Here is a 14,250-nt window from a genome sequence, read left to right as displayed (position 1 = left end):
CTTCATCCCAAACCGCTTCAGCAAGTCTTGCGTGTACTTTGTTTGGGAGATGAAGGTGCCGTCCTTGAGTTGCTTCACTTGAAACCCAAGGAAGTAGTTCAACTCGCCCATCATCGACATCTCGAATTTCTGCGTCATCACCCTGCTAAACTCTTCAGAAGACTTTTGGTTAGTAGAACCAAATATGATGTCATCGACATAAATTTGGCACACAAACAAATCACCATCACATGTCTTAGTGAACAGAGTTGGATCGGCTTTCCCAACCTTGAAAGCATTAGCAAGTAAAAAGTCTCTAAGGCATTCATACCATGCTCTTGGGGCTTGCTTAAGTCCATAGAGCGCCTTAGAGAGCTTACACACGTGGTCGGGGTACCGTTCATCCTCGAAGCCAGGGGGTTGCTCCACGTACACCTCCTCCTTGATTGGCCCGTTGAGGAAAGCGCTCTTCACATCCATTTGGAACAACCTGAAAGAATGGTGAGCGGCATATGCTAGCAAGATACGAATTGATTCTAGCCTAGCCACAGGAGCAAACGTCTCCTCAAAGTCCAAACCTGCGACTTGGGCATAACCTTTTGCCACAAGTCGAGCCTTGTTCCTTGTCACCACCCCGTGCTCGTCCTGTTTGTTGCGGAACACCCACTTGGTTCCCACAACATTTTGCTTCGGACGAGGCACCAGTGTCCAAACTTCATTGCGCTTGAAGTTGTTGAGCTCCTCCTGCATGGCCAACACCCAGTCCGGATCTAGCAAGGCCTCCTCTACCCTGAAAGGCTCAATAGAAGAGACAAAGGAGTAATGCTCACAAAAATTAACTAATCGAGATCGAGTAGTTACTCCCTTGCTAATGTCACCCAGAATTTGGTCGACGGGATGATCCCTTTGAATCATCGCTCGAACTTGGGTTGGAGGTGCTGGTTGCGCTTCTTCCTCCATCACGTGAACATCTTGTGCTCCCCCTTGATCACACGCCTCCTTTGGATGAACCTGTTCATCATCTTGAGGTGGAGGATGCACCGTTGTTGAGGAAGAAGGTTGATCTCATTCATCTTGTTCCTGTGGCCGCACTTCTCCAATCGCCATGTTACGTATAGCGGCCGTCGGAACATCTTCTTCATCTACATCATCACAATCAACAACTTGCTCTCTTGGAGAGCCATTAGTCTCATCAAATACAACGTCGCTAGAGACTTCAACCAAACCCGATGATTTGTTGAAGACTCTGTACGCCTTTGTATTTGAGTCATAACCTAACAAAAACCCTTCTACAGCTTTGGGAGCAAATTTAGAATTTCTACCCTTTTTCACTAGAATGTAGCACTTGCTCCCAAATACACGAAAGTAAGATACATTGGGTTTGTTACCGGTTAGTAGCTCATATGACGTCTTCTTGAGGAGGCGGTGAAGGTAGACCCTGTTGATGGCGTGGCATGCCGTGTTCACGGCTTCCGACCAAAATCGCTCGGGGGTCTTGAACTCTCCAAGCATAGTCCTCGCCATATCGATTAGCGTCCTGTTCTTCCTCTCTACCACACCATTTTGCTGTGGTGTGTAGGGAGCGGAGAACTCGTGCTTGATCCCTTCCTCCTCAAGGAACTCCTCCACTTGAAGGTTCTTGAACTCGGACCTGTTGTCGCTCCTTATCTTCTTCACCTTGAGCTCAAATTCATTTTGAGCTCTCCTGAGGAAGCGCTTGAGGGTCCCTTGGGTTTCAGACTTATCCTGCAAAAAGAACACCCAAGTGAAGCGGGAAAAGTCATCAACAATAACTAGACCATACTTACTCCCTCCTATGCTCAGATAGGCGACGGGTCCGAAGAGGTCCATATGAAGCAGCTCCAGGGGTCTTGAAGTGGTCATCACATTCTTGCTGTGATGCGCTCCTCCCACTTGTTTACCTGCTTGACAAGCTGCACAAGGTCTATCTTTTTCGAAATGCACGTTAGTCAAACCTATCACGTGTTCTCCCTTTAGAAGCTTGTGAAGGTTCTTCATCCCCACATGTGCTAAGCGGCGATGCCACAGCCAGCCCATGCTAGTCTTAGCTATTAAGCATGCATCTAGACCGGCCTCTTCTTTTGCAAAATCAACTAAATAAAGTTTGCCGTCTAATACACCCTTAAAAGCTAGTGAACCATCACTTCTTCTAAAGACAGACACATCTACATTTGTAAATAGACAGTTATACCCCATGTTGCATAATTGACTAAAAGATAGCAAATTATATCCAAGAGACTCTACCAAAAACACATTAGAGATAGAGTGCTCATTAGAAATTGCAATTTTACCTAATCCTTCTACCTTGCCTTGATTCCCATCACCGAATATAATTGAATCTTGGGAATCCTTATTCTTGACGTAGGAGGTGAACATCTTCTTCTCCCCCGTCATATGGTTTGTGCATCCGCTATCAATAATCCAGCTTGAGCCCCCGGATGCATAAACCTGCAAGGTAAATTTAGGCTTGGGACTTAGGTACCCAACTCTTGTTGGGTCCTACAAGGTTAGTCACAATTGTCTTAGGGACCCAAATGCAAGTTTTGTCACCCTTGCATTTTGCCCCTAATTTCCTAGCAATCACCTTTCTATCCTTTCTACAAATTTCAAAGGAAGCATTCAAAGCATGATATATTGTAGAAGGTTCATTAACTTTCCTAGGAATATTAACAACATCTTTTCTAGGCATATTATGAACAACATTCCTTCTACCAACATTTCTATCATGCACATATGAAGAACTAGAAGCAAACATAGCATGAGAAAAATAATCGTAAGCATTATAACTCCTATAAGCATTTCTAGTTTGTCTTCTATCATTATACAAAAAGGCATGGTTCTTTTTAGCACTAGTAGCCATAGGGGCCTTCCCTTTCTCCTTAGCGGGAATGGGAGCCTTATGGCTTGTTAAGTTCTTGACTTCCCTCTTGAAGCCAAGTCCATCCTTAATTGAGGGGTGTCTACCAATCGTGTAGGCATCCCTTGCAAATTTTAGCTTATCGAACTCATTCTTGCTAGTCTTAAGTTGAGCATTAAGACTGGCCAATTCATCATTAAGCTTGGAAATTGAAACTAGGTGTTCACTACAAGCATCAATGTCAATATCTTTACACCTAGTACAAATTACAACATGTTCTACACAAGAATTAGATTTATTTGCTACTTCTAATTTAGCATTTAAATCATTGTTGACACCTTCTAAAGTAGAAATGGTTTTATGACAAGTAGATAATTCACCAGAGAGTATTTCATTCCTTTTAATTTCTAGAGCAAGAGAATTTTGTGCACTAACAAATTTATCATGCTCCTCATATAAAAGATCTTCTTGTTTTTCTAGTAATCTATTCTTGTCATTCAAAGCATCAATCAACTCATTAATCTTATCTATTTTAGATCTATCTAAGCCCTTAAATAAGCATGAATAGTCTATGTCATCATCATCACTAGACTCATTATCACTAGAAGAAGCATAAGTGGAGTCTTGAGTACTCACCTTCTTCTCCCTTGCCATAAGGCATGTGTGACGCTCGTTGGGGAAGAGGAATGACTTGTTGAAGGCGGTGGCGGCGAGTCCTTCATTGTCGGAGTCGGAAGAGGAGCAGTCCGAGTCCCACTCCTTCCCTAGATGCGCCTCGCCCTTTGCCTTCTTATAGTTCTTCTTCTTCTCCCTCTTGTTCCCTTGATCCTGATCACTATCATTGTCGGGACAGTTAGCAATAAAATGACCAAGCTTACCGCATTTGAAGCATGATCGCTTTCCCTTGGTCTTAGTCTTGCTTGGCTGTCCCTTTCGACCTTTTAGCGCCGTCTTGAATCTTTTGATGATGAGGGCCATCTCTTCATCATTAAGACCGGCAGCCTCAATTTGTGCCACCTTGCTGGGTAGCGCCTCCTTGCTCCTTGTTGCCTTGAGAGCAATGGGTTGAGGCTCGTTGATCGGACCATTCAAGGCGTCGTCGACGTATCTTGCCTCCTTGATCATCATCCGCCCGCTTACGAATTTTCCGAGTACCTCCTCGGGCGTCATCATCGTGTACCTGGGATTCTCACGAATATTGTTTACGAGATGAGGATCAAGAACAGTAAATGACCTCAGCATTAGGCGGACGACGTCGTGGTCCGTCCATCGCGTGCTTCCGTAGCTCCTTATTTTGTTGATAAGGGTCTTGAGCCGGTTGTAAGTTTGGGTTGGCTCCTCTCCTCTTATCATTGCGAATCGTCCAAGCTCGCCCTCCACCAACTCCATTTTAGTGAGCATGGTGATGTCGTTCCCCTCGTGAGAGATCTTGAGGGTGTCCCATATCTGCTTGGCGTTGTCCAAGCCGCTCACCTTATTGTACTCTTCCCTGCACAAAGATGCTAATAGAACAGTAGTAGCTTGTGCATTTCTATGGATTTGTTCATTTATGAGCATAGGGCTATCCGAGCTATCAAATTTCATTCCATTCTCTACAATCTCCCATATGCTTGGATGGAGAGAGAATAAGTGACTACGTATTTTGTGACTCCAAAATCCGTAGTCTTCCCCATCGAAGTGTGGAGGTTTGCCAAGAGGAATGGAGAGCAAATGCGAATTCGAACTATGTGGAATACGAGAATAATCAAATGAAAAGTTCGAATTGACCGTCTTCCTGTAGTCGTTGTCGTCGTCCTTTTGGGAAGAAGTAGACTCATCGCTATCGTCGTAGTAGACGATTTCCTTGATGCGCCTTGTCTTCTTTTTCTTCCCATCTTTACGCTTGTGGCCCGAGCCCGAGTCAGTAGGCTTGTCATCCTTAGGCTCGTTGACGAAGGACTCCTTCTCCTTGTCGTTGATCACGATTCCCTTCCCTTTAGGATCCATCTCTTCGGGCGATTAGTCCCTTCTTGAAGAGAACGGCTCTGATACCAATTGAGAGCACCTAGAGGGGGGGGGGGGTGAATAGGTGATCCTGTGAAACTTAAACTTATAGCCACAAAAACTTGTTAAGTGTTAGTACAATAATTGCCAAGTGGCTAGAAAGGAGTCTCAACAAAACACAATACCACAAGAGATCAATCACTGAGATGACACAGTGGTTTATCCCGTGGTTCGGTCAAGACCAACGCTTGCCTACTCCACGTTGTGGCGTCCCAACGGACGAGGGTTGCAATCAACCCCTCTCAAGCGGTCCAAAGACCCACTTGAATACCACGGTGTTTTGCTTGCTTTTTCTCAATCCCGTTTGCGAGGAATCTCCACAACTTGGAGCCTCTCGCCCTTACAATTGAAGTTCACAAAGAAACACAGAGCAAGGGGGAATGAGCAACGCACACAAGACTTCAAAAGATCAGAGCAACAACACGCACACAAGTCGCAACAAGAGCTCGCAACACAACTCAAAGAGTTCACAACTCCACAAGAGCTCTAGATGCTATCACAATGAAACGAATGCGTGAGATCGATGTCTTGGTGCTTAGGAATGTTGTAAGAATGCTTGGTGTACTCCTCCATGCGCCTAGGGGTCCCTTTTATAGCCCCAAGGCAGCTAGGAGCCGTTGAGAACAAACCAGGAAGGCTGTCCTTGCCTTCTGTCGTCGGGCGCACCGGACAGTCCGGTGCACACCGGACACTGTCCGGTGCCCGATTCCCTTCCTTAAATGGCGAAGCCGACCGTTGCAGATGCGGGAGCCGTTGGCGCACCGGACATGTCCGGTGCACACCGGACAGTCCGGTGCCCCCTTCCGACCGTTGGTTCGGCCACGTGTCCCGCGCAGATCGCGCGGCCGACCGTTGGCCCGACCGACCGTTGGCTCACCGGACAGTCCGGTACACACCGGACAGTCCGGTGAATTTTAGCCGTACGCCGTCGGCGAATTCCCGAGAGCGGCCAGTTCGCCCGAGGCAGCCTGGCGCACCGGACACTGTCCGGTGCACCACCGGACAGTCCGGTGCCCCAGACCGAAACAGCCTTTTGGCTGTACACAGCCAACTCTCCTCTTTTCTTCTTCTTCCTGTTTCTGATACTTAGACAAGTATATTAGTACACAAAACCAATGTACTAAGACATAGAAACATACCTTTGCTCTTGATTTGCACTTTGTTCATCCATGGGCATAGATTCACATTTAAGCACTTGTGTTGGCACTCAATCACCAAAATACTTAGAAATGGCCCAAGGGCACATTTCCCTTTCACATGCAATATATCATTTTTATCCCTAAGATCGGAAATTGTAATATTGCAAACATCAAGTTCTTTAGCCTTAGCAAGCAAATTTTCATTTTCATTCCTAAGGCTAGCAAGAGTAATGTTTAATTCTTCAATCTTAGCAAGCAAATTATCATTATCATTTCTAAGATTGGGAATTGAAACATCACAAACATTTGAATCAACCTTAGCTAACAAATTAGCATTCTCATTTCTAAGGTTGTCTATAGTCTCTTGGCAAGTGCTTAGCTCACTAGATAGTTTTTCACATTTTTCTACTTCTAGAGCGTAAGCATTTTTAACTTTAACATGCTTCTTGTTTTCTTTAATAAGGAAGTCCTCTTGGGAGTCCAAGAGATCATCCTTCTCATGGATAGCACTAATCAATTCATTTAATTTTCCTTTTTGTTGCATGTTTAAGTTGGCAAAAAGAGTACACAAATTATCTTCCTCATCACTAGCATTATCATCGCTAGAGGACTCATATCTAGTGGAGGATTTGGATTTAACCTTCTTCTTTTTGCCATCCTTTGCCATGAGGCACTTGTGGCCGACGTTGGGGAAGAGAAGGCCCTTGTTGATGGCGATGTTGGCGGCGTCCTCGTTGGAGGAGGAGTCGGAGGAGCTCTCGTCCGAGTCCCACTCGCGGCATACATGAGCGTCACCACCCTTCTTCTTGTAGTATTTCTTCTTCTCTTTTCTTCTCCCCTTCTTGTCGTCGCCCCTGTCACTGTCACTAGAAATAGGACATTTTGCTATAAAGTGACCGGGCTTACCACACTTGTAGCAAACCTTCTTGGAGCGGGGCTTGTAATCTTTCCCCCTCCTTTGCTTGAGGATTTGGTGGAAGCTCTTGATGACGAGCGCCATTTCCTCGAGCTTTGAGGCGTCGATTGGTTGTCTACTCGGTGTAGACTCCTCCTTCTTCTCCTCCGTCGCTTTGAATGCGATCGGTTGTGCTTCGGACGTGGAGGGATCATCTAGCTCATTGATTTTCTTTGAGCCCTTGATCATATACTCAAAGCTCACAAAATTCCCGATTACTTCCTCGGGAGTCATTAGTGTATATCTAGGATTACCACGAATTAATTGAACTTGAGTAGGGTTAAGGAAAATAAGTGATCTAAGAATGACCTTAACCATCTCGTGGTCATCCCACTTTTTGCTCCCGAGGTTGCGCACTTGGTTCACCAAGGTTTTGAGCCGGTTGTACATGTCTTGTGGCTCTTCCCCTTTGCGAAGCCGGAAGCGACCGAGCTCCCCCTCGATCGTTTCCCGCTTGGTGATCTTGGTTAGCTCATCTCCCTCGTGCGCGGTCTTGAGCACGTCCCAAACTTCCTTGGTGCTCTTTAATCCTTGCACATTGTTGTACTCCTCTCTACTTAGAGAGGCGAGGAGTATGGTTGTGGCTTGGGAGTTGAAGTGCTCGATTTGGGCCACTTCGTCCTCATCATAATCTTCATCCCCTACAGATGGTACCTGTACACCAAACTCAACAACATCCCATATACTTTTGTGGAGTGAGGTTAGATGAAATCGCATTAAATCACTCCACCTAGCATAGTCTTCACCATCAAATGTTGGTGGTTTGCCTAATGGGACAGAAAGTAAAGGCGTATGTTTAGGAATGCGAGGATAGCGTAGGGGGGTCTTACTAAACTTCTTGCGCTCGTGGTGCTTAGAAGTGACGGACGGCGCGTCGGAGCCGGAGGTAGATGGTGATGAGGTGTCGGTCTCGTAGTAGACCACCTTCCTCATCTTCTTTTTCTTGTCCCCACTCCGATGCGACTTGTGGGAAGAGGGCTTCTTCTCCTTCCCTTTCCCTTTGTTGCAGGACTCTCCCGATGAATCCTTCCCATGGCTTGTAGTGGGCTTGTCGCCGGTCTCCATCTCCTTCTTGGCGTGTTCTCCTGACATCACTTCGAGCGGTTAAGCTCTAATGAAGCATCGGGCTCTGATACCAATTGAAAGTCGCCTAGAGGGGGGTGAATAGGGCGAAACTGAAATTTACAAAGTTAATCACAACTACAAGCCGGGTTAGCGTTAGAAATAGAAACGAGTCCGAGAGAGAGGGCGTAAAACAAATCGCAAGCGAATAAAGAGTGTGACACGCGGATTTGTTTTACCGAGGTTCGGTTCTTGCAAACCTACTCCCCGTTGAGGTGGTCATAAAGACTGGGTCTCTTTCAACCCTTTCCCTCTCTCAAACGGTCCCTCGGACCGAGTGAGCTTTTCTTCTCAATCACTTGGAACACAAAGTTCCCACAAGGATCACCACACGATTGGTGTCTCTTGCCTCGATTACAAGTGAGTTTGATCTCAAGAAAGAATGAGAAAGAAAGCAATCCAAGCGCAAGAGCTCAAAAGAACACAACAAATCACTCTCACTTAACACTAAAGCTTTTGTGGAATTGGGAGAGGATTTGATCACTTGTGTGTGTCTTGTATTGAATGCCTAGCTCTTGTAAGTGGTTGGAAGGTGGAAAACTTGGATGATTTGAATGTGGGGTGGTTGGGGGTATTTATAACCTCAACCACCAAACTAGCCGTTTGGTGGAGGCTGCTGTCGCATGGCGCACCGGACTGTCCGGTGTGCCAGCCACGTCACCAGGCCGTTGGGTTCCGACCGTTGGAGATCTGACGTGTGGGCCCGCCTGACTATCCGGTGGTGCACCGGACAAGTCCTGTAGACTGTTCGGTGTGCCACCCGCGCGTGCTCTGCTCCTCTGCACGCGCTGCCGCGCATTTAATGCGTTGCAGACGACCGTTGGCGCGAAGTAGCCATTGCTCCGCTGGCTCACCGGACATGTTCGGTGAATTATAGCGGAGCGGAAATCCGAAGCTGGCGAGTTCAGAGCCGCTCTCCTCTGGAGCACCGGACACTGTCCGGTGGTGCACCGGACAGTCCGGTGAATTATAGCGAAGCGCCTCTGAAAATTCCCGAAGGTGCGAAGTTTGGCTTGAAGTCCCCTGGTGCACCGGACACTGTCCGGTGCGCCAGACCAGGGCTGCCTTCGGTTATCCCTTGCTCTTTTTGTTGAACCCTTTTCTTGGTCTTTTTATTGGCTTAGTGTGAACCTTTGGCACCTGTATAACTTATAGACTAGAGCAAACTAGTTATTCCAATTATTTGTGTTGGCCAATTCAACCACCAAAATCATTTAGGAAATAGGTGTAAGCCTAATTCCCTTTCACGTCCTCTCCGCAATAAATGTAGAGTCCGCGCGGCTTTAGAGGCCTCACGTCATGCCCCGCCCGCTGGCTTATGTCACTGGCCACAAGCCACGTGGCAGCAGCGGGTCTTCGCCTGAGTGGGGAGCGCAGGGCAAGGCCTGGACGCGTGCCAGCACCAGACCCTTACTCATGTCGTGGTTCCCTCCGCCCCATGCTTTGTTGTGGTCTGGACCTTACTCGGAGAGACCTGGGGCCCATCCGGCATGCCCTCTTGGGAGTTCCAGACTGTATTCAAGGGTCCGAGCTGTGCGTACAGGGGTCCGGTGTCCCTCTGTGGAGGTCCGGACCCAATGATGCATCCTGGGGTGTATTATCTCTCCTTGCCACTAAGAGCACCTAGAGGGGGGGTGAATAGGTGATCCTGTAAAACTTAAACTTTAATGCCACAAAACTTGATTAGGAGTTAGCACAATTAAGCCAAGTGGCTAGAGAGGAGAGCTTGCACAACACGATAACCACAAAGAGATCAACACAGAGATGGCACAGTGGTTTATCCCGTGGTTCGGCCAAGTCCAACACTTGCCTACTCCATGTTGTGGCGTCCCAATGGATGAGGGTTGCAATCAACCCCTTTCAAGCGGTCCAAAGACCCACTTGAATACCACGGTGTTTTGCTTTCACTTTACTGTATCCCACTTGCGAGGAATCTCCACAACTTGGAGCCTCTCGCCCTTACACTTTGATGTTCACAAAGAAGCACGGAGTAAGGAAGGATGAGCAACACACACAAGACACGAAATCAGAGCGACAACACGCACACAAATCGCAACAAGAGCTCACAACACAACTTGATGAGTTCACAACTCAAATAGAGCTCTAATTGCTATCACAAAGAATCAGATGCGCGGAATCGAGGTCTTGGTGCTTAGGAATGCTTGGAGAATGCTTGCTGTACTCTTCCATGCACCTAGGGTTCCCTTTTATAGCCCCAAGGCAGCTAGGAGCTGTTGAGTGCATTCCAGGAAGGCAATTGTTGCCTTCTGTCGCCTGGCGCACCGGACAGTCCGGTGCACCACCGGACACTGTCCGGTGCGGATCTCCTTCCTTATTTGGTGAAGTCGACCGTTGGCGCTTTGGAGCCGTTGGCGCACCGGACACTGTCCGGTGCACACCGGACATTCCGGTGCCCCATCCGACCGTTGGCGCTTGCCACGCGTCGCGCGCGGATTCCTCGGCCGACCGTTGGCCCGGCCGACTGTTGGCTCACCGGACAGTCCGGTGCACCACCGGACAGTCCGGTGAATTTTAGCCGTACGCCGTTAATCACTTCCCGAGAGCAGCAAGTTTGCCTAAGCCAGCCTGGCGCACCGGACACTGTCCAGTGCACCACCGGATAGTCCGGTGCACCCAGACAGAGCTGACTTTGGCTGAACAAAGCCATCTTTAATTTCAACTTGATTTTTCCTGTTTCCAGCACTTAGACACAATACATTAGTCTCTTAAACAATGTACTAAGTCTGAGAAACATACCTTTGTACTTGATTTGTACTTTGTCCACCATTTAACACTTAGGCACTTGTGTTGGACACTAAATCACCAAAATACTTAGAAATGGCCCAAGGGCTCATTTCCCTTTCAATCTCCCCCTTTTTGGTGATTTATGCCAACACAACATAAAGCAAGTAGAACAAGTGCAAAATCTGTACTAACTATTAAGGGGGCAGTGTAGATTGTCCCCGCTCCCAACCCGCACCCGCACGCGCACGCCTCGCAAGGCCGCAACGGCCTCCCGCACCGCACGCCCCGCCGTCTTCCGCTCGCCCGCGTGCCACAGCCGCCGCGAAATCCCGCTCCCGCCCCACAACCGCCGCGATTTTGCTGCATGACCGCTCGCTATGTCCGGATCCCGTCAGCACACGCGCACCTCCACGGCCGCTCGCCGCCAGCAAAACCCCTCTCACTCCCCTCCCCCCAAACCCTAGAGCACATTATCTCTCTGTTCGTCAGCAATGGTGGCGGCGGAGGCGAGGAGGAGGCCAGCGAGAGTCGCACGCTATTCGTTGGCAAGATCCCGGTCGGAGGAGCCTGAGCCGCAAGCGCACTTCGCGGCCGCGACGAGCCGACGAGCTAATCGAAGGTAACGACTCCGCCCACACTCCATTTGCTGGCAATCTGTCCGCATGCCCGGCCCGTCCCCTCCCGATCCGGCCGGACGGACACACGCACGCATCCCTCCATTGTCTGCTCGCGCGACTCCGCCCAGTTCGTTGTGGTTCTCGGCGCCGGAACTGCTTGGGTGCTCCCACGGAAGCACGCCGCCCCTCTCCATCCTCCCGCCTCCCCTGGTGCTTAAGTTCTTAGTTTCTCTGTGCATACAGATGTTTCTGTGAAGTTACTTGCAGTTTGTGTGTAGTAAGAACAAGCCATTTGGTTAAACCCCAAACTCTTCCATTACCTGAACCCCTACTCTATGATGACAGTCATATAGGCTTGTTTGGTACTATATGCAGAATGATCTGTTAATTGCGAGAGCCTGAGCCAAAAAGTAAAAAAAATGTTTGGACAATTCTTCAAGCACTGGTGAACGGTACATCCATTATGTCATCAGGACAGACTTTACGAAGGAACTAGACATATAGTACGAGTCAAAAAAACAAACCTGTATAGCACATCCATTTTCTCATCGCCTGATAAGACAACAAAGTCTTCTTTCATTTTGGATTCATGGTTGGATACCTGCTAATCAATGGATAAATAATTGCAGAAGGGTATTGTTTGATGTATGCATCAACAAACACATATATACTCAGATAAAGTATTAGCCCAATGAGCAGGTAGAAGATATGGAAATCAAAATCCTCATTGCTCAACAAGGCAAAGATAGTGAATAAAATAAAGGAAAATGTCTACTAAACCACACCCCACAGTCCCACACCCCAGTCCCCACCAAAAAAACTAATAACATTCATCTACTTCCCCTCACCTAAAAACCAAGCATTTTGCCCCATAAAGTATTGAAAACCGCCTAAATAATGCCTTGTGATGGTTTTCTAAGACAATTTTTTCTGGCATTGCATATTACGTGGAGGATGTAATGGTTGTCAGTAAGCAAACAATATGAAAAGGTCTACATAACCTCCCAACATATTTAGGGTTGACAACATAACCCCTTTGGTAGTATATAGCACTTAAAGTATCAAATAACATCCAAAATGACCCTTGGGATTGTCTTGTAGGCCTGTTCTGACACCATGGCCCGATGTGCCAGCCTAATTTTCTTGCATATGCAGGTTGGCAATACCACATAATGCAAGTGAGAAAATTCCAGAAGTATTCAAAAATATTTACTATTTTTCGAAATAAAAAAGTATTTTGACCTTAGGTCACTTTGCACAACACATCACCTAAAACCAAGTTTCAATAGTTGAGGATTGAAAAGAGAAAAGCCTCAGAGTTTTTTTCGATAACGCAGGAGAGCTGCGTAAACTAGAGACAGTAACAAGAAAAACAAAGAGGAAAAAAAGACAATCACCTTTGTTGCATTACCCTCTTCATCACTTTCACCATCTTCTAATCCAAAATCCTTCATAGACAGCCTTTTTTCCTTATTTTTTTGTATCCTTTGTGCCTCCTCGTAATCCATCTCATCATCACCAGATTGTTCACCAGGAGCATAGTATGCATTTTTACCTTTGCCCCAAACATTTTCTTGTGTTTCATCCTCCTGCTCATCCATGCTATCATCACCTCCAGCAATTTGTTTGACAGCCCTCTGTGCTCTTTTTACTATTCAAACACACCATGTTATGTATATGCAAACACCACATATCAGAAGAAACAGGAACGGCTAAATATGTGGTTCAATATTTTTCTTATTTATTCATTAACAGTAATGCAAATTGTAATAATTGAACCAATGCTTGCACTAAAGCACTACATAAATTCTAAAAGTATAAGAAATCAGCAATAGCATTTTATGTGCCGATGGATTTATTCAACGCAGTTGCATCAACATCATATATGTATGGAATTTGTGCAGTTATATACTTAAAAATAGCTTTGTTGGCGGAATGGTGGCTAAGTATATATTTGCAATAGTTCACCTATATCAATATGTAGAGTTGTGGGCCTAATTATTTAAGCCAGAGATATATTGCTAAACAAAAACAAAGAAATATACTAATAGAATAGTAATATGCCCATAGATATTACATAAGACATTCATAAACTTACATTTCGAAATATACCCTTTGTCCCATCCTTCATAATCAGCTTCAGCCATGTCACCGGACAATTCTCCTTTGCTGTCATCACTTTCCTTAATGACTTCACTGTATTTTCCTCTCCCAACCTCCCATTGTTGTCGTTCTGTCTATTAAATTCTGATCGGCGTTGTTTCTCACGTTGATGCCTCTAAACAGTGCATCTGTCAGGGTGTGTGAACTGTAAAGTAACCTTAGTATAGATGCATAGTCTCTTAGATTGTTTCCCAAGGTAGCACAGGGTTAGTTACTACATGCCAGTCATGAAGGTATTAGAAGATAACGTCAAATTAGATAAAGCTGAATTTATATAGATTTCCCTAAGTAAGTAGGTTCTGGACAAGGTTTCATTGGCACAGTATTCATACACCAGGTACTGGTTTAGTGCTGCAGCTTGCAATGTGTTTATTCTTTTGTACCAGTGAAATGTATGTAGCCTATTTGGTGGCAGTTTCCCTGATGCATATTTAGAGTCTGCATTCTCTAATGGTTTTCAATTGGCCAGGATCCTGCAAATAAGAATGGTGGCAAGTGGGTAATTAGATTCAAAAAGGCACTTTTCAGGTCGATTCTATGTGGATTTGGTAAGTTAACTTGTACTATCAATATATGTGCATTTACAAGATTGTTTGTTGCGTTGATCAT

The 14,250-nt window shown here is 46.4% G+C and overlaps 1 protein-coding gene across 1 annotated transcript; it reads right to left on the bottom strand.

Moving 5' to 3' along the window:
• Positions 1-11,396: 11,396 nt before the first annotated feature.
• On the bottom strand, positions 11,397-13,656 carry LOC103635805 (uncharacterized). The gene is made up of 4 exons (XM_008658186.4): positions 13,577-13,656; positions 12,876-13,129; positions 12,003-12,079; positions 11,397-11,709 (listed from the first exon to the last, which is right to left on the bottom strand). The coding sequence occupies exons 1-4, from the start codon at positions 13,623-13,625 to the stop codon at positions 11,397-11,399; spliced, it is 693 nt and encodes a 230-aa protein (XP_008656408.2). The 5' UTR covers positions 13,626-13,656.
• Positions 13,657-14,250: the final 594 nt, after the last annotated feature.

This window comes from Zea mays, chromosome 8 (genome assembly GCF_902167145.1).
Source record: "Zea mays cultivar B73 chromosome 8, Zm-B73-REFERENCE-NAM-5.0, whole genome shotgun sequence".
NCBI lineage: Eukaryota > Viridiplantae > Streptophyta > Magnoliopsida > Poales > Poaceae > Zea > Zea mays.
Note: the sequence above shows the minus strand (reverse complement) of the source record. Positions and strands in the feature narration are given on the sequence as shown.